We start from the raw sequence: 26,032 nt of genomic DNA on the forward strand, positions 1-26,032 counted from the left end.
CCGCTAATTTTGTGTCATGTTGTAAATTTTGAATTTACTGAGTGGATGTAAATACAAAATTTACGAGTTGTCATGCTGTACATTTTGCATTTACACCAACCAATTAAATTCAAAATTTACAACATGACATATGTCTTGAGGGTTTTTAATATAGATTCTTTCTATAAATACTAGTACTTGAATAAACGCGATGTATACTAGTAGTTGAAAATACATGTACTGTGTAAGCTTGAATGTCGTTGTCAGCGGGTGAATAATGACAAGGCGAATTCTATAAATCAATTTCTAAATTACTGTGTCAAATACATGTAGAAAAAGTATGAATCATATAATCCACTGTATGGGCGAATCCATTTGCGGTTGTAGAAGGGTGCAAAATACGGGGCGAAAATAGCACTGTATACATTTCCTTTTCAATGCTTTTTCCTGTTGTGAGAAGATATATTACTCCCAAAAACAACATTGTGACTGGATTTCTAAAAAAGATATGGAATATGACAAAAGCAAACGGTGTTCCACTAAATTGTTGACGAAACTATATTTTGTGTAAACCAACTCTTGAATTTGATTGGAATGTAAACCTTTTGTAACTAAAAACAACTTTGGGAGCTTTTTAGTGCAATATCTTTGTTTTAAAGCAGTTCATTCCATTTAAGACATATTTAAATATACCCAGTATGGTGCTAAGGAGTTTTGATAAACTTCTTGTGCGCTGATGTTTCTCTAGATATGCATAACCTAGATGTTTTGAAATTGGAAATCATTTTGTCCGATACAATCAGTTTTAGAATTTTAAGGCAAATCGGAAAAATGGGAAACAATGATGTCAGATTAATAAGTCATGGTATTTGATAACGTATCTAGATTTATTAATTACTTAGATTTTTGCTGAGCTGAGCTCAAGTGAGCGATGTGGCTCATGGGCCTCTTTTAAATAGGCAAGACCATGCACATATTTCTTTTGCGGTCTGCTGCACATTATCTCCCAAGACCTAGTTATATATGACCTTAAAGGAAATATGACAGAATAGTACGAGCTGGATTATTATACTCCGGACGCATCCTGAAACGGTAGATAAGTATGTGACATAGGATGTACTATATTGTTAATATCAACAATGTTTGAAAGTTAATCTATTTCACATTCCATAGTGTACAACAGTGTTCAATGAAGTCTATAGATATTTTTTGTAAATAGTCTGAGCGCATTGTAGTAAACATGGTTGAAGATTTTTAAATTTAAACATGTTTTATTCATGATTCAAAATGATTATGCAACAGGCTCAGCCTATATAAACCCTCTCCAAAATACAAAGTCAAGCAGTGATTATAATGAATAATCTATAGAATACGGTATTACAAGGGATAGAGTGAATTTAAGGATGCCGATTTGGGGTTTTTTGCGGAAAAAGTACAATAGCAAAACTCTTTATTTTTTTAACCATATGCAATTTAAACCAACTCTTACTAGTTTATTTGCGAAGTTTCAAGAAAATCGACCGTCTGGTTCTTTTTTCTCAAAGTAGAGGTACATTTACTATTGGAATATATTGGACACTGTCATTTTCCGCACATCAAAGCAGATTAAAAATACTACAATAGCCTTTTTTCTCAAATTGTTATTTGTGATTTGTAAAATCATTTCCTACCTTATATGTAAAAAATGCTAAATTCAGCCGATTGGTTTTTAGTGGGTGCCGTTGTAATGAAGAATAATGACCCCCGTAGAATAATGACCGGGGGTCATTTTTCTACGTAGAATAATGACCCCCCTAGCTGAAGAATAATTGGATTTTTCTGAAGAAAAAAGACCCAGAGGTTATTTTTCTTCATGTTAAACATCAAGAAAAATGACCCCCATAGAAAAAATGACCCCCCCCCCCCCGTATTGGTTACCCCGTAAATAAATTGCTGTATATAGTTTTTTCATATCCGTAGCAAGCACACACAAAAACACTCTTACATTGCCACAAATTGATTGCATACGCCGGGAAATGACGCAAATTAAGAAAGATTCATACACAATGAAGATATTGTGTGATAGAACAATAATCATGAAAGAATAATTGTTGTAATAATATAAGCAATATTCATTGGTGAATGAATTGTCAATCTTAGAATGATACATGTACATGTATATATCTTTATGGAAAAATACTAAGGGGGCAGGTATATGAATACTTTTTATTTACATTTCATGAGGAAAGTGATTTTTAAAAAATCATTTTGCGTTTGTTTTGTTTTCTTCTACGTAATACATGAACATCATAATCTAAACATTTGTTGTAATGTTGTATTTGTGATCATGAATAGAATTTATTCTTTTATAGCAAATGTATGAAGAGTAACCTGACTATAGTAAATCTAAATAGATAATAAACACTGATCGATTATAGTAAGAAAAGATTGTTTCTAAAAGCGTTGATAAAAGGAAAGGGCCTATGTTAGGGGTTTTATACCCCCCTTGATTTTGATCACACGATCTTTATTGTATCCAAAGTAATAGTGGAGATCCTCAATGCAAGTATAATTCATGAACAATATGAAGAATATAGAAGACGAAAGTGCTAAGTTGCGAAGGCGAAGAAGTGATACTACTATGATTTAACTATATTATATATGAAACGCAGAAGTTGCTTCAGATGCAGAGCCAGATCTCCATTATCAAGGATGCTAAAGAAATCCCTTACCTCACTCAAACCTGCTTGATAGATAGATGTGGTTGTTATTAAATGATATAACATGGTTCCTATGATATAGTATTGTATATGATATGAAACACTATTGTTTAAAAGGAGACAATATAATACCATATGTTATATTGTAAAACGTTATATGATACGATATAATATTGTATCATTTTTTTTTTTTATATTTTATGATATGATATTGTATCATGATATTGTTATGTATATAATGGTATATTATGACACAATATTGTATTATATTATATTGTATCATTAATTAATTATTTAATCACATGATACTTTTACATATTATATTGCAATATTTAATATTGCATCCTATGATATGATATTGTATATTCTATGATATTGTATCATACAGTATTGTATAATATGATGTTGGTTTCTGTAATATAGAATTATATCAAATGAAATTGTATATATGATATTGTAATATTATAAGATATCGTATCATACGATTTTGTATAATATGATATTGGTTTATATGATATATTATCATATTACATGAAATTGTATTGTATGATGTTGTAATATATATTATTGTATCATATGATACAATATGTTTAATATAATTGTATTATATAATATTTTTTTTATCCAATGATATTGTATCATTTGATGTCATACAATGTTGAATCAAATTATATTGTATCATATAATACAATATCATATAATTTATCAAATATGATACAGTATCATACAATACAATATCATACTATATTATACAATATAACAACATATGTTTGAATGTTATGATGTATTATTGCAATATGATATTGTTTCATATAATACTATCTTGTATTATGTTTTATGATATTGTATTATTTAATCAAATACAATAATGTATAACACAATTCAATGTCATATCATACGTTACAATATCATATCTCAGAATTTTTTACGGTATTTAATGGTATTATATGATATATATTGTAAGTATGATAGGATGCAATTTTTAATTTTATATCATTGTATTGATTAACATATGAACATATGATTATCATACAATTTTTTAACAGATGATTTACGATATTGTGTCAAAACAGAATCCATGAATATCCAAGAGGATGCTTTTCATATAATATGATTAAGGTGGTCTCATAAAGGTAAGGCCTTATAAAGGTGATGCCTCGTCTCAGTGAGCTTTGTAATCTGCGATTACCTATGTTTTAAACTTGCAGAGCTCTTACGTTTAAGGGTTTTGAGGCATATTTTGGAAATTTTATTTTTATAAAATTAATAAAATTAAATTATCCAGGGGGATAGGGTCCGGACCCCTCTCCCCTCTAACTGTTTGAAATTATTAATATTAAATTTCCCGGGGGGACGGACCCCCTCTCCCCCTCTAGATCCATGCATGAGCAAGGTGTGTCGCATAATGAAATTAGAATGTTACTGTGTTTGGTCCACGGTAAACAGACGGCTGGTAAGTGACAGGAGTCTGCAAGTGCATATGTACAAATTATGGTGGACAATAAATTTTGTGTGGAGTAGATAATGATAGCTAGCACTGGTGAACATATATGTCAAATGTACACATTAAAATATTTTTAAACATTCATAGTAAGCGCGATGGCCTAGCGCATGCGTACCAATAATAGCCTGGATTAATCGGAAAATCTTGGCAAGTATGGTGCCTGCATTAAATTCTATTTAATCGACCGAGACTTGCTGAATGCAATAAAAAAAGGCGACGGCGAAAGTGCGAAGATGCGAAGGCCAGAGTGCGAAGTTGGGAAGGAGCGTTAGTAGTATCGCCCCTTCGCCTTCGCAACTTCGCACTTTAGGCATCACATCTTCGCGCTTCGTCGTCGCATCTTCGCACTTTTACTCCTTCGCTTTCGCACTATCGCCTATGCAACTTCGCATCTTCGCCCTAAGGTCGAAGTGGCCCTATTGGAACACTATAGATATACCGGTATGTAAAAGTAATTGTTAAAGGGTCACGATTTTGGTCAAATTCTAATTTTCTGTTTTCATTATTTACAGTGCTTAAGGAAAGCATTTCTACTGATCAAATGGAATTTGAGGGTCAATTGTAAAGCTATAAGCAACATACAGGGCTCACAATACTTTGTCATGTAAACAAGGCTCGTGCCCTGTTGTTGTTTACATAGGTTCAATATACCAGTAAAAAATCTTTTCAAGCTGATTTTCTATCGTCTTATTCATTGTAAGCATAAATAAACAGTTCCTTACGTTTAACACATTCATTTGGTCTAAAATTGGAATTTTCACTTCAACATTTAAAATGTAAACAAAAGCTTCGTTTACATAGCAAAGAATTGCAAGCTCTGTAACTTGCTTATAACTCAACGAATGACACTCAAATTTTGGTTGCCTATTGAAAAAGCATTGTGAACATTAAAATCGGAAAAATAATTTTTGACTAAAATCGTGACCATGCCCCTTTAAGATGACAACCATACCCCGATGCAATACGTTAATGTCTTGTTATAACGGAAAGATTTTTATTTTCTAAGATATACCCCTTCTTTCACTTTAAGTTTATTTGAATATGGATTAAAATTTCTGTTACTTTCTGTAAACTGCAGCAGTAAAAGTTACAATAGTGTAAAGACTATTTCACAAATAATAATAAAAAAAAATGTACTGAAAAACTTTAATCTACAAGGGGGTCATTATTCTACAGGGGTCACTTTTCTTCATGTGGAGTGTGCTCATTTTTATGAAAATGACACTTATTCTTCAGGCAAAGGGGTCATTTTTCTACGTAGAATAATGACCGGGGGGTCATTATTCTACGTAGAAAAATGACCCCCGGTCATTTATATTCTACGGGGGTCATTATTCTTCATTACACCGTCTCAAAAAATTGAAATGCACCGTCGGTCAAATTTTTGTACATATTTGGATCGTTACGAATGAAGATTGGTAAAATGGATTCATTCAAAAAATAAGGAAAATGTCCTCGAGGATAGCATCATTCTGTATATAAAACTTCAACGGTGTACAATTTTTACTCTTTCTTTATGTTATTTCTTATAACGTACTGTTATAAAGCTTCATTTTATCATAACGTCAGAAAAGCGCAATGGCAACGCTCCCCTACCCCACAAGGGAAAAAACGTTTAAAAAAATAAAAATTCCCTTAAAAAAATATAATTATTATTATCTGTACATGTATTTTTTTTATTGTGCTTAATTTTTATAAGTAAAACCGAAAAAATTTCATAAGAAGTACATGTATAAATCAAGTGCATTATACTAGAATGCGCAAAAACATGCGCAATGAAAACTAAAGTCGGCCTCCTAACATAATAATTTTGACTTTTTCCATGGGAATAATTCTTAAGTTGACATACGAAGGTTGTTAGAAAAGTTAGCAGACAAGTTCGATTGTGAGCGGACTATTCGCATGATCCCAGCGAAACTTTTCATATCAAATCTTGACGTATTTTCTAAGAAATATGCAAAGATTTGTTTATTTTAAATGCACCTTAAAAAATACACAGATTAATTATTTTTGATAAGATATGCCTCACGGAGCATGTTAGTTTTTGGGTGTTTTATATTTTGTACGCATTTTTCTGAATTAAGAAAAAGTACAGTGTCAGCGCATGAAAATAAATGATATTTCATAAGAGATCACAATATGTTATGAAGGACATTTTGTAAAGCTTTGAATTAAATTGAAGAATTTTTGACCGTTTTATCACCAATATGGACGACCAACATACGCTATGAATATGAGTCAAAAACGTTAACGTAAATGGACACCTTGGACCACCGGGTCGTCATTAAATTTTGTATGCACGCGGAAAACCTCCAAAAGGTTCTTAGTATACAATTATTTAACGCTTGAACAGTCAATAGACCAGAATATTTTTCCCGAGGTGCAGGGAACAGCTTAGTATAATCTATTGCCCGAGGCCAACGGCTGAGGGCAATAGATCATACTGAGCTGTTCCCTGCACCAAGGGAAAAAATTCTGGTCTATTGACTGTTCAAGCGTTAAATAATTGTTTTATTACCTAATTCCTTTTTTAGTTTCGGGGTTTACAATTTGCATATTGCAGATGGTTTTCGTGCCATTATGCAATATACTAAGATTTTTTTTCATCTTTTACATGCACAAAACCTGTTGCATGCATTACAACATCTCAATTTAATATTAGTTTACACAAAGAAGGGGGGGGGGGGGGGTCTTCAACCCATTAGATTTTAAACACATGTAGTCTTTTACCTTATATGAGGCTTTAGAACTGTTGATTATTTTATACTTTATTTTGATAACATTGAATTTGGTTTCACCAAGTACTAAAACAGCGTCTATGTAAAGGAATATACATTCCATGAGAACTATCGAAAGGGTGTAACATTAACATACCCGCGTTCTGAAATACGTTGCCGGTCCAATAGATCGCAGTCTATTGACCGGCGGTCCAATAGATCGATGTCTATTGACCGGCGGTCTAATAGATCGCAGTCTATTGACCGGCAGTTCATAATAGACGCACATATTTAATGTGTAATAAAACAACAAAATCCCTTTGATTAGGTAATAAATGCAGCTATTTTATAGGACAAACTCATACAGGCCAAACCCAAGAGACAGGGGGTCTGCCTATAGTCAGTAGGCTTAAATTGACCTCTCAGTCAAATATGCATACAGCTAATATTCGAAGGCAGGTTTTGCACAATATTTTGATCAAGTGATTTGAATTAACTATGAATTACCAACAGTTATCAAATAGAACAGTGTCAAATAGAACAGGATAAAAATAATGAATATTTCTTGAAATGCCAAATGAGTCAGATTGAAATTTAGCTCGATGTTACTTAGTCTACTGACAGACTGGTGGACAGTCAACTAGTTAGTCAGTATGAAGACATAAGCAACATGAAGTAGAGGCCAAAAGTGACTGACTGACTGAATACACACTATTTGTTTAGGCATGCCATATGGTAGGATAAATTTTTGTATCAATTGGACGTCAACTTCCTTTTAAATGACGACTTCGGACAAAAGTTTACAATTAGAACCACAGTTGGAATAAGTTTCAAAATGGAAATACTGATATCTTGAGCTCTTGCAGCACCCCCCCCCACCCCCCCCCCCCCCCCCAGTATAGCCCGGATCTTGCACCTATGGATTTCGCTTTATTTCCTTATCTGAAGTCGAAACTGCGAGGGCAGAGATTTTCGGACCTGAATGATCTACGATATGACACAAAAAACATTATACAAAAATTTGACAAATAATGGTGTGAACATGCATTTTATAAATGGTTTAATGGCATGAAAAGTGTGTGAACTAAAAGGTTTTTACTTTGAAAAAGAGTGACAGGTTCAAATTGCCTTTCAGTAGTTTGACGTCACACGACGTCGTGGAAATATGAAATGGTGCTCCGTAAATCCAATTCATGCAAAATGAAAATCTCTGTATCTTTTGAAAACAACTTCAAAATCATATGAATTATTGCATACTTATTTTCAATTGGTTGTCATTTAATAAAACATACGCCATCCTTCAAAGTACACTGTAATTTTGCCGTTAATCACTTTGTCCGCGAACTTTTCTAACAACCCTCGTATATGCTTCATACATTCACAAGTACAATTACAAACCCATCACTTCATTCATACACACAGACATACACAATTAGCACGGAGTTTTCATGATCCAGTCCATTTGAAAAGAACAGTAAGTAAAAAGAGTGGTATGGAATAGCTAAGTATCTTATGATAATAACTAGATAAGTTTAAGCAGTGTATCTTTAGAGACACAAACACTTTGAAGCTCCAATATAACTGTAAACATATAAGAAAAAATTACAATTTCAGTTGTATGAAAAGTAAGAATTATTAAATGTAACATAAAGAATAAAGATGATATGCATGAAAAAGCACACTAATGTCATTGAGTTGCTTAGAAAGTAGTTCAGTGGAGATGTAGAGCAACTGCAGTGTCAATTTTTTTTTTGTTGTTGATATTTTTCATTTATACTGCGATAGTAATGGATAATGCTGTTTGGACAGGGTAAATTATACGGAAGATATCTATACTGAGTCCTATGAACAGGTGTGAGCAAAGAGCTAGAGCCACGAAGCATCAAAAAATGCCCTATCATTAAAATTACCATATTTTGGTAAAATATATGGTAGGATCTTAGCTTTTCATAACTCTTTTTCTTTTTTCGATATCTATCATACTTTTTTATAAACCGAGTTTACAATATGGCATTGTTTTGATGAAAAATGTAGAACAGACGTCATTTTTGTTAAGTAACGTCATGAAATGATAAAACTACATATGACTTGAATCTAATAAAATAAACAAAAAAACATAAATAAAATTATCATGTAGACATTATAATTAATTTATGAAAATTAATTTATTGATGAAAATTGCATGAAAAGCTTATTTACAATATAGTTTAAAACATATTACAGGGACCAGTGCTGAAGGTCAATATAACGGCGGTACATTTATATATGTCAGTGTCTTAAAAGTTCTTTTTTCTGCAATTTGAAACTGCATGAAGTAATGCTGATGATGCGCAATGTATAACTGAGGATTAATCATTGAATTCTACCAATGTAATCACAAATTATTAAAATAAATATATAAATATGTCAGAGATACGGTAATTGAATTTAATAGAGATATATGTAATCTCGAATTTTGATGCACTACTGTAACAGTCTGTGTACATTATTCTACATGATTATTTTTCTTGTTTCAAGGTTTCAAGGCTTCGATATTTTCACTCAATCCTGGCGCTTTACAGCAGTTAGATGCCAGGGTTCAGTTCTTTGAAATGTTTTATTTTCCCAGTTTCCCGTGGGCTCACCGTGCGTTCATGTGCGCTCTCCGCTCCGCTCCGTTCCCGCTCATCGTGCACAAATCGCCCACCGTGCGTTCACAAAGATTTCGCCTTGCATGCGCTCACTGCGTTCGTTCATTGTTCACTTAATACATGTATTTAGTCAGATAATATTATATTTAGGCTTATAACAATACAAACATTTAGTTTATTGTTATTATTTCCTGATTACCAACGAAACACCATGTAACAATACCGCCCGGGGCACTCCGAATAAATCGTTCATCTTGCGTTCACATAGAGTACATATATCGTTCAACGTTCACTTTGCGCTCTGCGTTCGCTCTCAGTTCACCGTTCATAAGCGCTATCCAAATTCGGCTCAGCATGCACTCGCCGTCCGTTTAGATCGCAATCACTGTGCGCTCACCGTTCACGAACTGTTCAAGTTAAAAATAAAACCTTTTAACGACTGTGTTTATGTAATGGATGTACTAGTATGCCGAAAGCAGTTCTGTATGAAATAATATAAAACAGTTTCGAGGCCCGTTATAGGGCCGAGAGCAGTGATATTTTTTCATACAGAAGTGTTTGAGGCATAAATAGCCATTGAATATCATTGTTGATTCCTGAGACAGTCTGATTTTAAAGAATAGCAGTGTTGTAACCACTGATAGTGGTCTGATATCAAGAATCTCTATAATATATCGGACTGTCACAAGTAAAATTTTTGACTGCTGGAACAAAGGAATGACATTACAGCAGTGTTTTAATTTTTATTGATTAAATGAAAAAAGAATATCGATTTCTTTAAAAAAATTCTTATGAGTTAATTATTCCTTATAAATGCCATAATGTCTTTTCATTTACATTTCATTTTTTCTAGTGATATTCATGTCCTTTGAGAATTGTTACAAGTGATAAGCTATCCGTAAATGTCTTGAGAATTAAGATCATATTTCAGAGAGAGAGAGAGAGAGAGAGAGAGAGAGAGAGAGAGAGAGAGAGAGAGAGAGAGAGAGAGAGAGAAATGTGGGTTTACTATTTCGCAGCGAAGATAGGTTAAAATGAACATTTTTATTTAAAACATCAAGCAGTAGCACATAAATAATGTTGTAAAATTGTCTTGAAAAGTCGAATTCATAGCAAGCATGTAGAATTTGTGTTATCATATCTATAGATTTGTAGTGAACTCGGCCGTAAATCGATTTTTTCAGAGGGGGGGGGGGGGTTGAATGGAAACAAATACTGTTTTAAATCTCTCTGTACTCATCGTTGTTTTTTTTTTTTTTTAAAGAAAGGGCCCGGCAATCTGATTTTTTTCTATATTCCATACGAGAAAAACTTTAATTAGATTTAATACGCATAAAATAATCAAAGATGATTTCAATCGAGAATTTTATAGGCAAAAGTAAGTCACCGATGTACACACATTTAGGGTGATTTTTTTTATTTTATTGGACATATTATCAACAAAGACATCGCAATTAGGATTAGACTTCTATATAGAGCACATGCTGATAATGTATTCTGTGTATGCCAAAAGCCGTCTTCATCGAAACGGACACAATCGATCTTTTAAGAAAGGAGTGTAACTGCATGTAACGGTTCACCGGAAATACATTGACCACGCGACGAATCAACACTGATCAACAGGTGGCTGATAAAGAAAAGACGTATGCATTTGCAAAAATTTTTTATGCAAGGGACGATGGCTTAATATTCAATTACAGCTGTACTTAGGAACTAAATAATCAAGTTTTTTGACGGAATAAGTTAAGTTTATCATATATGTACATGTTTTCATGTGATGTCGACTGTCTTTCTCCCGCGGTATTCAGGAACACGTACTTGTGGGAAAAAATTCGCTTGCATCTTTCCTTTCGTTTAATGCATTTCACCGTTTGACAAAAAACCCACAACTAGCTACGTGTATATGCTATCGCTTATTCTACATAAAGGTATAGGAATATATATTTACTTACATACGTACACTGTTAACTTAATTTGCCAATTAATTTTTTTTTCTGTTTATAGCAATGTTCATGTATCTCATATTCTACTGCAATTGAATAATACGGTAGTACATAGAAATAATGCTTTTTAAAAATGCATACTTTACTGGTCAATTCTATTGGCAAAATACTGAAAGAACTCATGATTCCATGTACAGATTCAACTGACGTCGCAAACGTCAAACTATGACGTCATTGATGATGCACGATGTAAGCATGAATACACAGTATAAAATTACTAGATAAAACATGTTAAAGTTCAGTTTATATGCATTTCTTCCTCAAATATTTAATAAAATGATGATTTTGTAAATAATTACAAATAATTCTTTACCATTTTTAATTAAATTCTGCTATTTCACTAAAAAGGAAGCAAATAATTACCCTAAAATAGAGTGGTCAGTGTTATTTTCTGTTATTAAAATTTTCAAAATTTGTAAAATACACATTGGCCACACTTAAGTACCTCTACGAAATTTTGCAGGCGGAAGCATTTATGCAATATCTCTCAGTTTTAAAAGTTTCAAAGAGGTACTCAAGTGTGGCCACATTCAAATTTGGGAAATACTGCAGTAAAATCTACATTTTTTCAGCTATTTTTAACGATCATAGTATGTTTGATGATGCGCGTGTGCTAAACGGTGGGGCCGAAGTGAAAAAAAATCATATGCATGGAAGCAGAATATTGTGCCCTACATCATAAGTAATTACAATTTGTATTGTTTCAAACTTGAGTTTTGTGAAAATTTTAAGGCACATTTTGATGCTTCGTGGCTCTAGCATTGTATCCTATGTGCATGACATTTGATTGCTGCACGTGTATCTGATAATGCTGTAAGTTAGCTACCATAATATATTTAATATTTCATATTTGAGAATAACGGTTTCCATCTTTAGAGGATAATGGAATTGTTATGTATTCAAATAGCAAGATTTTTCTCTGTGTGCGATAGTTAAGGAAATTGCTTGTAACAGAATACTTAAAATTACTATGAAGACCACTCTCTTAATAATGTCATTTTAAACATAAATAGACCATAGAATCTATGGATGCATTCATTTACACAAGCTTTTTTGGTGATTCATGCGGGATTTGAAGGTGGCGACATTGCAGGAAATATGTACACAACCAGTGTTGGTTCTCTATACCAGGGACGTATATACTGACTATAGTCTGTCCCAGGTTCTCGGTTCCGGGATATTTTGACAATTTTTAATAAATGTCAGAGAATTTTTTAGTAAAATGAATAAAATTAAACGCTAACAAAAATTTCCAAACAAAATAACAGGTAACTGACCGCATAAATGTTCCATTAGTTAGCCGATTTTCAAAGTCTACGGGACTTTACAATGTTAATTTCGGCCATTGCTGCCAAGCGTACGAGGGAGTAGTTATTATTTTTCATGCGCTTTAAAATAAATCGAAAAAAAAAAATAAAACATAATGTTTTATTTAATCTGTGCAAATATAAATGATAATTTAGCTATTTAGCGAGACTGTTAGTTATCCTTTTGTAAATTCTAAGTCAGGAAAACATAAATCCGAGTGTGATGCAGTACAACTAATGATGACCCCATTATTGCCGAGTACCCATTATTGCCGATCGCTTAAAAATAACGAAAAATCCGCTATTTATTCGCTTTTGTTGAATTAAGAACCATGGTTATTGATTAACACGATTTTTTAAAGACACTTGAAATTGAGAAGAAATAAAAAATACGCTAAACATTTCGGAACTGACCATAAAAAAGGTAAGCCTATGAAAACGTATCCATCCCTATCCGTGCGAAGGCACATGCCACTGAATATACGACTTGTAATCCACTTTGATGACAGGGGCATATTGTGTTGAGGTCTAAATTCAAAGTATATTTACCTCCTTGCAATAATATTTGACCAAAACATTCAAGATAATACTTATATTAAATAATATTCATCGAAGAACACCAAGCGTCTGCTTGCTTGCGAGACGCCATTTTTTCCGCTACCGGAAGCGGATCAAAGATTTTCCCCCGCGCACCTGCTGTGAAATAACAAGGAGTTTTGCATATGAACCTCACCTATATTTGTTTTTTTTACTTGACAGCACTAAAATTAACCAACTAAATAAAACATTTAACATGTTCAATGCATTTCTAATCTTTTTGATTTTTATCAATTATTATCATGGTAAAAAAAATTAGTATGGAAAGGAATTTTTTTTTTTACAAATAGAAAAATAAATATTTTTTTTTAGAATAGATGAATATTTGTGCAACCACCAAAAACATTTTTTTAAAAATTTTAATTGTTGAAATTTGTTTTAAAAAATTGTATAAAATAAAATTATAATTGCTTGCATGTCATAAATTAACCAATATTTTAATTACTCTCTAAAAAACGGCCTTCGTGTAACTGCATATATCTATGGAACAAGAAAATAAAATTTTTACTTTTTGTTAAAGTTCATATTGACTTATCAAGGCCATGGCATAGTTCCTTACTTGATAGAAAATTCTTTTCATTTATCTTTTTTTTAATCCAACTGTGTACCTATTGAAAAAAGCCAAAAAGGCAGGCAGGTTTTGGCACATTTAAAAATAATATTGTTTCTTTGTCATTTCATGACCAATGCCATATAAAGTATCAGTACCTACTACCTAGACTGAAGATATTTTTCTAAATAACCATAGCATATATTCACTTACAAATCCAGTTGATTACAGATCAAATTTCTATCTGACATTCAGGCAACTTTTGAGGAAAAAAAAAATTCATTTAATACCTAGTTTACCCAAATTTGTAAATGTTATATAAAACAAAGCATTTCAATAAGTAATCTAATTCTTAAAAGAAAACAACATTTCATTAATTTGTGTAAGCTATAGGACTTTTAATTGAAAGAAAACAAACATATAAGATTTATAAAATTTCCAAAATCATACACTTGCATTTAAAGCAATATGGGCTGTATTTTTTAGAAATTTATTTTGCTGCAAAAACCTGCTAGTATGATAAGTCTGCCTGTAACTTAAACTTTTATGATAAAATTGAAAAAAAACATTAATTTTTGTCAGGAGAAAGATTTCCCTAATAAGGAACATATATATAGCAGATCAATTTTTTGTACAGGATGACAATAATTTTGCTCCAATTAAGGCTTCTTAATGGCTTTTCCCACAAAAACAGAGCTAACAGAAATTTTAAGACCATGATATTTTTTGTCATTTTAGTTCAAAATAACATTTTCTTGAAAAAAAATTTCAACATGAAAATTGCAGCTCATATTGCTTTAAATTGCCAATATCTATCATGGCAAATATATATAAACAAGTTTACCTACATTCCAAATGAAAATACTTTTCCAATTGGAAGTTACAAAAATGTCCAACCAAATTTGATATTGACCATAACAGTTTAACTTTGAAAAAAAAAATAAAACTTGCACACAGGTAATTTGCAAATGGCAATATAGATCTACTCAATTGACAAATACATGGAAAAAATATAAATTACAATTCAAATATTTACGAATTCACTTTCAACACTTACAACATTCTGCTATTCTCTACAGAAATATTTTTTTGAATAATGAAAGAAGTAACTGAAAATCTGAAGTATTTACCATCTATCTGCTTAAAAATTCTTTTATAATTGTTACATGTAATTCCTTTTTAAAATTTACAACAGATGTACAATGTACAGTATTTTTTTTAAGAATCAACCTTATCATATCAATGTACAGTCATCTGTATTATCTAAGTACAAATTACAAATGTATTTACAATTTTTTCAATAAATTTATAAACAGCTGTTATTTATCATAGGCATCCATGAGAGCCATCTTACTCTTAATTTGGATAAATTCCTGCTTTTTTAAATTTAAAAAGAGAATTTCTGTTTCTTGCCAATATGTCTTGGGTAACCCAGGGGAAACTGGGTCATCTGATAATGAATGTAGAGTGGGGAAATGTTCTTGAAATTTACCTGAAACACATAACATAGCATGCTTGTAAATATTCCACACTCAAAAACATATACAGGTACTTTTGACCAAAGTTGATTTTCTGTCATGAAAGTCTAAATAAAATTAATCATTTTTAGTTGATGGAACAAATCATTTTACTTACATGCATTCCCTTTTCACTTCTCTATATAAGCTTTGCATCTTTGTTAACTTATGGTAATAACTTTGGCAATTGGCAAACAAATTAATTCCATACCACATCTCTGAGGTGATCGAAGTGCTAGCTAAAAGTAGGCAAAAATATGCATATATTTCGCTACACTCAACTGACACAAGACACCATTATAGTAAAACATTGTTTTTTCAACACAGATAATCTAAAGTTTTAAATTTAATACATTTTCTCATAAAGTAAACCAATCTGACAATCAGAAGGACAGACCTTCTAGTAAAATATGAGTACTTTTGGTCATCTTCTAGGATAACAACCTGGTCCAGCAGGGTCTTATATATCCAAGATATCTTGTCGAACTCATTTTTTTCTCTAATTTTCATCATGCAGTCCTCTGAGAAAAAAAAATAAAAAATCTAAATTTTTTTACATTGAATCTGATTGCAAGTATCTGTGTAATCTTAACTGGAAATGTCTAAGCATGAAAGCTAGAGGTTGAGACTTGAAAAGCCCTCTTTGCATATCCAACCAAGCCCAAATATCAATCGCTTTGGAATCACTCTTAGTAATTGTTATAATAGGCATGCACAATGATTTTCATTAATAGAAAGACAGTATCATTCACGATTGACAATATTAAGGGTCCTCCACACCCCCAGAAAAATATGTAATACAAGTCCGATTTTTATATTTCTTCAAGATATGAAATTTAAGCATGCATTTGACTTCAAAATGATGGAAAAAGTGTTCAATTATAGGGAAAAATCAACTTTTTAAAAATGTATTGCTTTTCATAAAAACAAAAGCCCCTGCTATATTTGATCTCGGGACCTGTGGTTTAGGATTTTTTGATTCATCTTATATGAGCTTTTGACTTAGCTTTACATAAACATCCATCTGTGATGATTTTTTTTTTTTAGCTTTTATTGCATGTTACTTGCACACTAAGCCTAAAAAAAAAAGTTGTGTGTTTAGGGTAACCCGACCTAACCTACAAAAATGCCCCGATCCTACCATCTTTAGACGTCTGATTTTATCTGATTGTGAATTTAATGTTATTTCTAATGAAAAAAAAAACTGTTTTTCAATATGACACAAATAAACATTCTTAGAATTCATGCAGAAAAAAAATATGATGAAATTAAAAAAAATCTCTACCTACCTAACCTTGTTTTTTCATCAGTGTTACCCTAAACACACAAATTTTTTTTATAGGCCCTAATAGAAATGGAACTTATGAGACCATATTTTATTTCAAAATCTTTTGAACAGGAGCAGATTGATAATTTGCATTAAACTGAAAAGTTTTCCCATTTTCAAACACTCAAAAACATATATGGACCAAATATTTTCTCATTTTTAAATTTATGGACTACAGACTGATGCCAGTGTTTGCCCCACATGGAATAATATAGCTTTATAATTAAGGTATACTCTGTCCCGAGTTTTTGCTTTCACCAATTTTTGCTTGATATTTCAATAATAGTAAACACCTTTGAGCTCAAACTGCGTTCATCCACTAATATTAAAAATGTCCAGATTATCTGTTTTGAAACGCCCCCTCTACCGCTTCAGGTTTCAATACACATCGAAAAATTGAAAGTCTACGAAGATTTTGCATTGCATCAGCCATTAATAAGAATAAAAAATTGCACAATATATTCCGAGTGTATTCCGAATGGAGAAAAGATGTAAACATTTCCCATTATAAATCTCCGTAATAAAATTGTTTTTGTTCCTGTGAAATTTTATGAGTGAAAAGGGATAATTGTTCAATGAAGATATCTTTGATATATTCCCTTTCATCGATTTCAATTGTTTTTCTTTCACAGGTATGTGTATTTTTATAAAAAATCATCAAAAATTGATGGAAGCAATAACTTGGGACAGACTATAAAACATAATTAACTATATGGCATTACGACATGCTAGATTTCTTTTCTCGGTCATGTTCAATAACACTTTTGGCACAATTTTTCCAGGGTATTGATTCTCTAAAAGAATTCATACCCAATATGACTACTATTAAAGGACACTTAACACTTATTCCAAGTACATGCATGCATGGGTTCTCCTGATTCAGGGTACTAGTTCTTCTCAAATGTAGGATTGGTAGCATAATAAAGTGATTTACATCTAAACCAATGTTTCACTTTGCATCCGTCTTCTCCAGGAAAATTATAAATGCATTTTAGTATTTCTATTGCTCTGTGTTACTCGTGTATATGGGGGGTGGGGGGTGGGGAGATTGCACATTATCAAAAATATCAATTCCAATGAAATATCTGTTTATCAAAGTATCCAAATGATATTGACTAATCTACCCACCTACCATTACTGCTAAAGTCAATGTATTAGTTGACACCACATTGTATAGTTAGTTATATGTGTCCCTGTCTATACTAAATTAAATTTTTAGAGCTAAACAAATTAGTGTACATGTATTTCTTTCTAATCTCTATTATAAAATTGATAAATCTTCAGGCTCCCCTGGTCTATTCGGCTTCATCTCCTAAACTATTTAAACGTACCTATTAAGACGAACAGGTTCACCAGTGGGGGGATATTCAATTTGACTACTCATTTCCTTATTTTCATCTCAATTTTTTACTAACTTCCAAAAAAGTGGGGGGGGGGGGGGCAAACTCCATTATAATTCATTTTTTTATATGTAAATTTTAAAAAATTTGTTGCTACGAGAAAAAGTGGGGGGGGGGGGGGGGGGCAGGCCCCCCCTGGTCCCCCCTGATGCTACGTGCCTGCATTAAATGTATACTCAGACTAGGCCTATTGGGAAGTGGGTATTGCATATTTCATGTTTTTCATACTTTGAGATTTTCCAATGAAAGGGCGGACTTATTTATTGGAATGCATGATTAATTTAAAGTGAATGAATATCTGTTTTATTATTTTTGAAAAGCATAGCGATTCTTTTCTTTTATTTTGATCCAATAACGCCTTTTGAATATTATTTTGATTGTAGCGCATCACGGTAAGGTGAAAGTTACTGCAGTCAAACAACATGGCGTCAAAGGCCTTAGGAAAACTTCTCCCAGTAAGCGAGAGCATTTTTCATGAGAGAATCGTTTCAGAAATTATTTTAATTTCGATGAGACATCGAGAGCACCCCATACGTTGTTTACAATTTACTTCTTATTTACAGAAGCAGACATGGGGAATTATGCAGAGAAAGTTTTCAACCACTGCTTCAAGGGCAGCGACCCAGGTACAATCAGAAAAGGATATTTCACGCACTTTCACTTAATCTGAACATAATTACGTACTCATAAAGTAAAGAATTTCATCAGAATATGATTCTTGATATGAATGAATTTTGATTTCATACATTTTGATATTGCCATCATTTCAATGATAATTAATTCAACTGTCAAACAGTAAAACACGCGAGGTCAATGACTGCATGTCCTGTTTGTTTTCGTCTGCTTCTTTAAATTAAATTTCATAACAAATTTTATATTTTCCCAATAATATATAAATGTCGTCAAAACTTACGATAAAGATGCAATGATGTGCGGTAAATTGAATCGAGGAAATTCGAGCTGAAGTTTGTTTAGATTGAGCTTTGACATAAATTTGTCTACAGATACAGCCAAAACACAAGAAAACTTAGCTGGAATATACAACTAGTATGTCATAATCTTTAATTGCCACAAAACATGAAAAATTATAGGTGAACAAAAGTAATGTTCATTTTTGTTTTCACTGTTATACTTAAGATGACAGTACGAGATGCACTAAATTCTGCCATGGACGAAGAGCTGGCCAGGGATGAGAAAGTTTTCCTGATGGGGGAGGAAGTTGCTCTGTATGATGGTGCATACAAAGTAGGACTTAAAACTTACTAAGTTTGTTTTAGAATTTATTTTGTATCTGAGCTGAAATATTAATACATATATATATAATATGAAAACCATAGCCACATTTATAGGATGGTCACTCAATTTCTCTACCTTGGTCATTCATCTACTGGAGATAATTCTTTCTACCTTGAAATGTACCAGGTAATACGGTATCTCAATGTGCTCTATGTGTTTTCTTTTTGCTAGGTATCGAGAGGCCTTCATGCCAAATACGGGGACAAACGAGTAATAGATACACCTATTACAGAGGTAACCATTGGTTAGATGTGATGAAATGAATTTGACAACAGATTTAGCTTCAGAATATTCTGTCAAAATCTATCTGGTTGTATTTTAAGCACGCATATTTTTATGGCATTTTCTTATTTATTAACAGATGGGTTTTGCAGGTCTTGCAGTTGGGGCAGCTATGGTATGTATAAATCATTGAAAACCAGAAACTATTCATATAACAATTTGATACTTTGATAGTATTTCATCATTAAGAATTCAAGTGCAGTGAAATTTATGTTCGAGACTTTAAAATAAAATTTATCATTATGGTAAAATAATTTAATTCTGGTTGTAACGCACTTTCTGATTGGCTAAAAAATTATTTTATATCGTATAAAGAATGTTGCCTACGTCATAGTTAGACTAACGTCCAACACGTATTAATACGCCTGACGTTACATTTGAATTTTGTACAATTTTACGTCATTTTAAAGGTCAATTGACCGTTTTTATCTACAATGAAGAATAAAACAATTAAATTATAAGCAATGAATTCAATATTTATTAGTTTTATAGGATATAAAATGGTTTGAAACAGTTAACGCTTTTTTATAAACCGCTTTGTGGTTTATAAAGCGTAAACTGCCCCAAACCATTTTATATCGTATAAATCAAATAAATATTGAATTCATTCCTTAATTATTGTTGGTGATTGATTTAAAAAGAAAACATCCATGTTGCAGTAAAACTTATGACTTTTACTGTGCCATATTTTACAGGCAGGTCTGAAACCAATCTGTGAATTCATGACATTCAACTTTTCCATGCAAGCAATAGATCAGGTAATGTTATATTTACATACACGTGGATGGTAGTTCATTTATAAAGCACATGTACACTGCTAATTTTACTGTTTAGCACATTGACTTGACATATATTAATGTTCTTGATTTTGTGTAGAATATGATATGTGTAGATTTTTAAGTTTGTTGATTACAAAACAGTTCTTTTATTACTATGCAGAGAAATGAAAAGATGTGATTGAAGATTTAATGATAGTTTTGAATTGTGTTTTTTAAAGGTCATCAACTCGGCTGCTAAAACTTTCTACATGTCGGCTGGAACGGTAAGAGCATATTAAACGTTGATATTCTTGGCCCGTCTGATTTCTGTCCTAGCACTAGTGGAAGACACACACCATGTCATGAAATTCAAAGAAATTGAAAAATAACTATATCAAATACCATGAAGATGGTAATTTAGTAGACAAAAACCATGTCATGAAATAATAAGAAATTGAAAATAACTTTATTAAATACCATGAAGAAAGTGCCGTTTAAAATTTTTTTATTTTTAATAATGATTGCTATCAATAAAATACAACGTAAGTATTAAACTAATATGTTGGATTCATGCTAGCCAATTTTTGTTGATTGATAAATTCTGAAATATTTTGTGGGATTGCGAACACATATAATTGAAAAACTTTATTCATAATTCCTTGGGAATGTTAATTCGAGGGTAATCCAAAAAATTAAGCCACTTTCATTTCCAATCATTTCATAGTAAAATTAGAACTTGAAGATTTAGAAAGAAGTGTTGATTGAACAGTAGCACCATGTCAAAGCCTGCATATTGATGACCACTAGGTTCCAGTGCCGATTGTTTTCCGTGGCCCTAATGGAGCGGCTGCTGGGGTGGCGGCCCAACATTCCCAGTGCTTCGCCTCATGGTACAGCCACTGTCCAGGGCTTAAAGTGGTGTCCCCTTACAACTCGGAGGACTGCAGAGGCTTGCTCAAATCTGCCATACGGGACCCAAATCCAGGTAAATTATTATTACTTTCAGTAGGTAACATCAAATTAATGTACGTTCTTTTACATTGTTATTTATTTATTTGTACTTTGGGTAAATGATCAAGTATTTTAATATACTTCTGGAAGTTACCTACTCTAAAAACAAAAAAAATTATTTAAAAAAAATCAAATTTATGTACTGGTAAAAAAATGTTTTTTTCTTATTTTGGAGAGGAAAACATGTTAAGCTTTTAGAGGAGTCTTACCAGTTGCTTTGAATGACACAATTTTTACCTCTTTTGTAGTGGTCTGTTTAGAGAATGAGATTATGTATGGATCTCCCTTTGAAATCTCAGATGAAGCTCTTTCACCAGACTTCCTTATTCCTATAGGAAAGAGCAAAATAGAGAGGGAGGGTAGGTGTACAAAGTTGTGTATCAAGATAAATGCTAGCAATTATCAGAGAAAGTACTTTAGTGTACTTAATTATAAATGTTACAGTCAAATGAATTATATACAGTAAAACGAGAAAATATAACACATTACAAATTTTAGGGCCTTTTAGATTTTATAATGTGCAAATGGTATTCATTTTAATGTTTCAAAATATTAAATCTCAACTTCTGGAAATGAGCCCTTTAGTAATTTTGTAATGTAAAAGCGCTTGCCTTTGCAATAAAATACATTGTATGCATGTGCAGATTTTCTTGTTTTACAGTATAAAGAATCCGTAAGGTCAATGCATGGTTTAGTTAATTGTAGTCTTTCTCTTTCCCTCTCATATCTTAAATTTTAAATGATGAATAAGGAATTACATCGAATCTTGTTTATACTTTTATTTTTTATTTTTTTGTTCACAGGAAAACATGTAACTTTAGTTTCCCACTCCAGATATGTAGGGCATTGTTTAGAGGCAGCAAATGAATTAGCAGGAATTGGAATAGAGGCTGAAGTATGTATTCATACCTTAAAAATAAATGAAGAGTAAAAATGACATTATTTACTATAAGGCCAAAAAAAAAAAATATGTGTGTTTCCGGTTTCCTGACCGACCCTATTTTTTATGCGCCGACCCTAACACTTTTTATTCCAAATCCAGATTATCAACCGTAATTGGTTTAAACAATAGAGTCTTTACAAATCAGAATTTAAAAAACGCTGGTAACAATTCAATAGAAAACAACACTTATCAAAGCGTTTTAAAGATTTCTAAGTGCAGATTGACAGCATGGATGAAAGTTATCCTTGGTTATTTTAGCTAAATTATCAATGCAATAAATAGTTTTTAGGGCAGTGATGTGTTCAAAATTAATATAAAGATTTACATGAAAAAAGCAGATGCAAAGTTTTTTTTTTTTATATTTCTGGGTGTGGAGACTGCAGACATCGTAAGTCTTTGAATAGGCCTAACAATCATTCACATTATAAATATTATATGATTTTAAAATGCTGCATTTCAGTTGCAAATGAAATTTTAAAAATTAGTCTTAACCCATTAATGATGTATTCATTTTAAAAAAAAAATTATTGAAAAGATTTAATTCTAAGGCTCTCGTCTGATCAACCAGAATTTCCTCTGTTTATGAAATCAACACCTACAGTTACGATATTAATGTCTACTGTTATGTCAGTTGACCAGGAAAATAAAACTAATAACTACTATTAATATAATATATTTGTGGTAATGAGCATTATACTCAGTTAATCTATAGTGGCTGTCATATTTATATTTTCTATTTACATGAAAATGAAATCTTTGTATACATTCCAAATTAATCTTAGATTTAAGAAAGCTTTAATTCTGTAACAGTTGTCACTATTCACAATTGCTCCACCTGTAAAATACATTTTATTAATGTATAGAAAAATCATATGCTAGGAAAGGGGAAAACGGAAATCTCATTAAAAAAAAAGCCGACCTACCTACCCTATTTTAAAATCTGATGAAATAGGAAACACACATATTTTTTTTTTTTGGCCTAAAATACACTCTGTAGATTCTTTGTTTTATGTGAGTTCTTAGTTCATAATTCTGTCGATTTGTATCAAATCGGAAGAATATAAAATGGCAAGCATCAAATTTTTGTTTTCAGATATTAAGAATTCAGATAGTTTTCATGTAGTTCAAAACTGTCCAAAAACAAAAATAAAATGAGATTTTCAAATTTGCAAGGGTTGTTTCAAGCGATTTTAGGTGAATATTAATTCCTCACATTTTTTATTAAGTTAGAGTAAGGCTGTGCATATCAAAGTCCTATATAATTTCATGTATTTTTGTATTTCAGATAATCAATCTTAGAACTTTGAGACCAATGGATGATGCTCCTATTATTCAGTCAGTCATCAAAACCAACCACTTAGTGACAGTAGAAGGAGGCTGGCCACAGTGTGGAATAGGGGCCGAAGTCTGTGCCAGGATCATTGAGAGTAAGCAAAAATAACTCCAATTTCTGTAAATGCAGAAAAGTTTTAGGGGATTTGTGATCACAAAAGGTCACTTGGAGATTTTACTCAGTTGTTATTTATTTTAATTTTCAGAATATTTTTTTTTCATTATAAAATAAAAAATTCAACCACAACATCTTTGGCATGTAATTATACATAATTATATAACACATTCACTGAGACTCAAGATTTAAGCTATAAAATAACCTGTGTTTTTTCACAATTCACTGATAAAATACAAAAAAATCATTTAAAATAATTAAAGAAAGCTGATATTGGTCTCTGTTTTGTGAAGTAATATTTCAAAAAAACAGAGGCAGATATTGATCTGTTAAATAAAATTTTGGTGTGTAGAGGAAACTCAAGAACTTTATTGTACATATACCGTGGAATCATCATTGTTCGTGGATGACCAATGTTCGTGGATTTTTTGGTTAACCCTTGCCCACAAATTTATATCCCCAAGAACATATATACAAGCATTTGTTTTAATTTTATTGAAATTATCTCGAACTTGCTACCAATGAAATTAAGCCCACAATATAGGAAAACTTTGGCTACCCACGAACATTGATCTCCACGAATAAAAGTGATTCCACAGTTATCCTTGAAACCAGTTAGTAAATGTTCTTCCCGGTTATTTCGTGCATGCAATTCTTGCTGTAATTAACGTAAAATGAATCTAATTAATGATGGATGAATATTTCAGGTCCAGCATTTAACTATCTGGATGCCCCCGTGATGAGGGTGACCGGTGCGGATGTACCCACACCCTACGCTAAAACGCTGGAAGATCACTCCTTCCCTCAGGTCTTTAACATCGTGAACACTGTCAAGCAATCTCTCAAGGTCCCTTAACACTGCCGAGACCTCTAGCAAAGAAACAGACAGTTAACACAATGTGATAGACAGTTTTGTTTTTGATGGTTTTTATACATTACATGTTTTGCATTAGACATATTGTCAGATTCTGTTATTTTTTTTTTTTTAAACCTCAATGAGGAAGACTGATTTTAGAACAGCAAACTTTCAGGGTTTAAATTAAGAAAGATTTTTTTTTTATTCCTATTACCTGGTTGTATTCTAAAATCAAAGGGATGCACTGAAATGCTTAAAATGTATGGAAATACTCAGAAATACATTGCCCTAGGCTTAATGGCAAATATGAAAGAAGCAAGTGTTAAGGTAAATTTTAGCAACTCTGTTTACACAAAGTGATGTTTAAAATCATTTTTGAAGTAATTAACTTCAAGTTATGATCATAGAAAAAAATATAAAGGTGTGAATTGATTTATTACATGTAACTAATATTGTGACACATACATTTTTTATGACATACTTAGAAGCTGATAGCCACATAATGAAAATTTTTATGGTAAATTAATGTACTACCTGTAACACTTGCATGGGTGGTCAAGATAGGTCTTACCTTTCACTTACCTTTTGTAATCTCTTGAATTTATCTGAATGAGCACAAGAACACTTAAATGACACTGAAGCTTTTGCTTGAATATTCTATATTTTATTGATTGCACTTGTTCACAAAGTCTAGCGGACTTGTGTTCAGTAACCATGACAATGGTCAAGGTTAAAAAAATCTGAAATATCATACATCAAGCAATTGCCATATTTGTGTCTGAGAGAGAAAGTTCTTGCTTTGATTGCTCCTATACAATTCAAATCGATTGGTTCATTCGATCCCTTTTCTAAAGGTGGAGGGTCTGATTCTCAAGTTGGAGTAGATGTATTGGAGATACAAGCAACTTGCAGTCATAATACACCGGTTATTCGTCACTTCAGGGTTCAAATATCTATAGACAGTACTACTGCTTTTCCTCCACAATTTTATTTATTATTACAGTTCCTGTTGTAATATATAATTATATTATCAACATCAGTTTTATTTCTCCTGAAGTGTTAATGTACCTGTTGAGATATACACATGTACATGTATCAGTATTTTACTGGATGAATTAACAATAAGTGTTTCATGCTAAAAAAAATAAATGGTTAATAATACTCTGTCCATTGGTCGTTTATATCCGTTTATTTATCCCAGATAATTGT

General features: G+C 31.9%; 1 protein-coding gene and 1 long non-coding RNA gene across 3 annotated transcripts; one reads left to right on the forward strand and one right to left on the reverse strand.

Moving 5' to 3' along the window:
- The first annotated feature begins 996 nt into the window (after window positions 1–996).
- On the forward strand, window positions 997–25,989 carry LOC128161284 (pyruvate dehydrogenase E1 component subunit beta, mitochondrial-like). Its single transcript, XM_052824541.1, has 13 exons — window positions 997–1,079; window positions 18,614–18,685; window positions 18,794–18,856; window positions 19,368–19,475; window positions 19,698–19,760; window positions 19,888–19,923; window positions 20,504–20,566; window positions 20,806–20,850; window positions 21,374–21,551; window positions 21,826–21,936; window positions 22,381–22,472; window positions 23,806–23,947; window positions 24,675–25,989. The coding sequence occupies exons 2-13, from the start codon at window positions 18,653–18,655 to the stop codon at window positions 24,821–24,823; spliced, it is 1,083 nt and encodes a 360-aa protein (XP_052680501.1). The 5' UTR covers window positions 997–1,079; window positions 18,614–18,652; the 3' UTR covers window positions 24,824–25,989.
- LOC128161287 (uncharacterized) lies at window positions 13,912–18,005 on the reverse strand. Of its 2 annotated transcripts, none has more exons than XR_008240347.1 (4): window positions 17,959–18,005; window positions 15,901–16,024; window positions 15,622–15,742; window positions 13,912–15,478 (listed from the first exon to the last, which is right to left on the reverse strand). It is a non-coding gene; the product is annotated as an uncharacterized LOC128161287 (long non-coding RNA). The 2 variants fall into 2 exon arrangements; XR_008240346.1 differs by having other exon boundaries at window positions 13,913–15,478; window positions 17,963–18,005.
- Window positions 25,990–26,032: the final 43 nt, after the last annotated feature.

Source organism: Crassostrea angulata, chromosome 8 (genome assembly GCF_025612915.1).
Source record: "Crassostrea angulata isolate pt1a10 chromosome 8, ASM2561291v2, whole genome shotgun sequence".
NCBI classification, from domain to species: domain Eukaryota; kingdom Metazoa; phylum Mollusca; class Bivalvia; order Ostreida; family Ostreidae; genus Magallana; species Magallana angulata.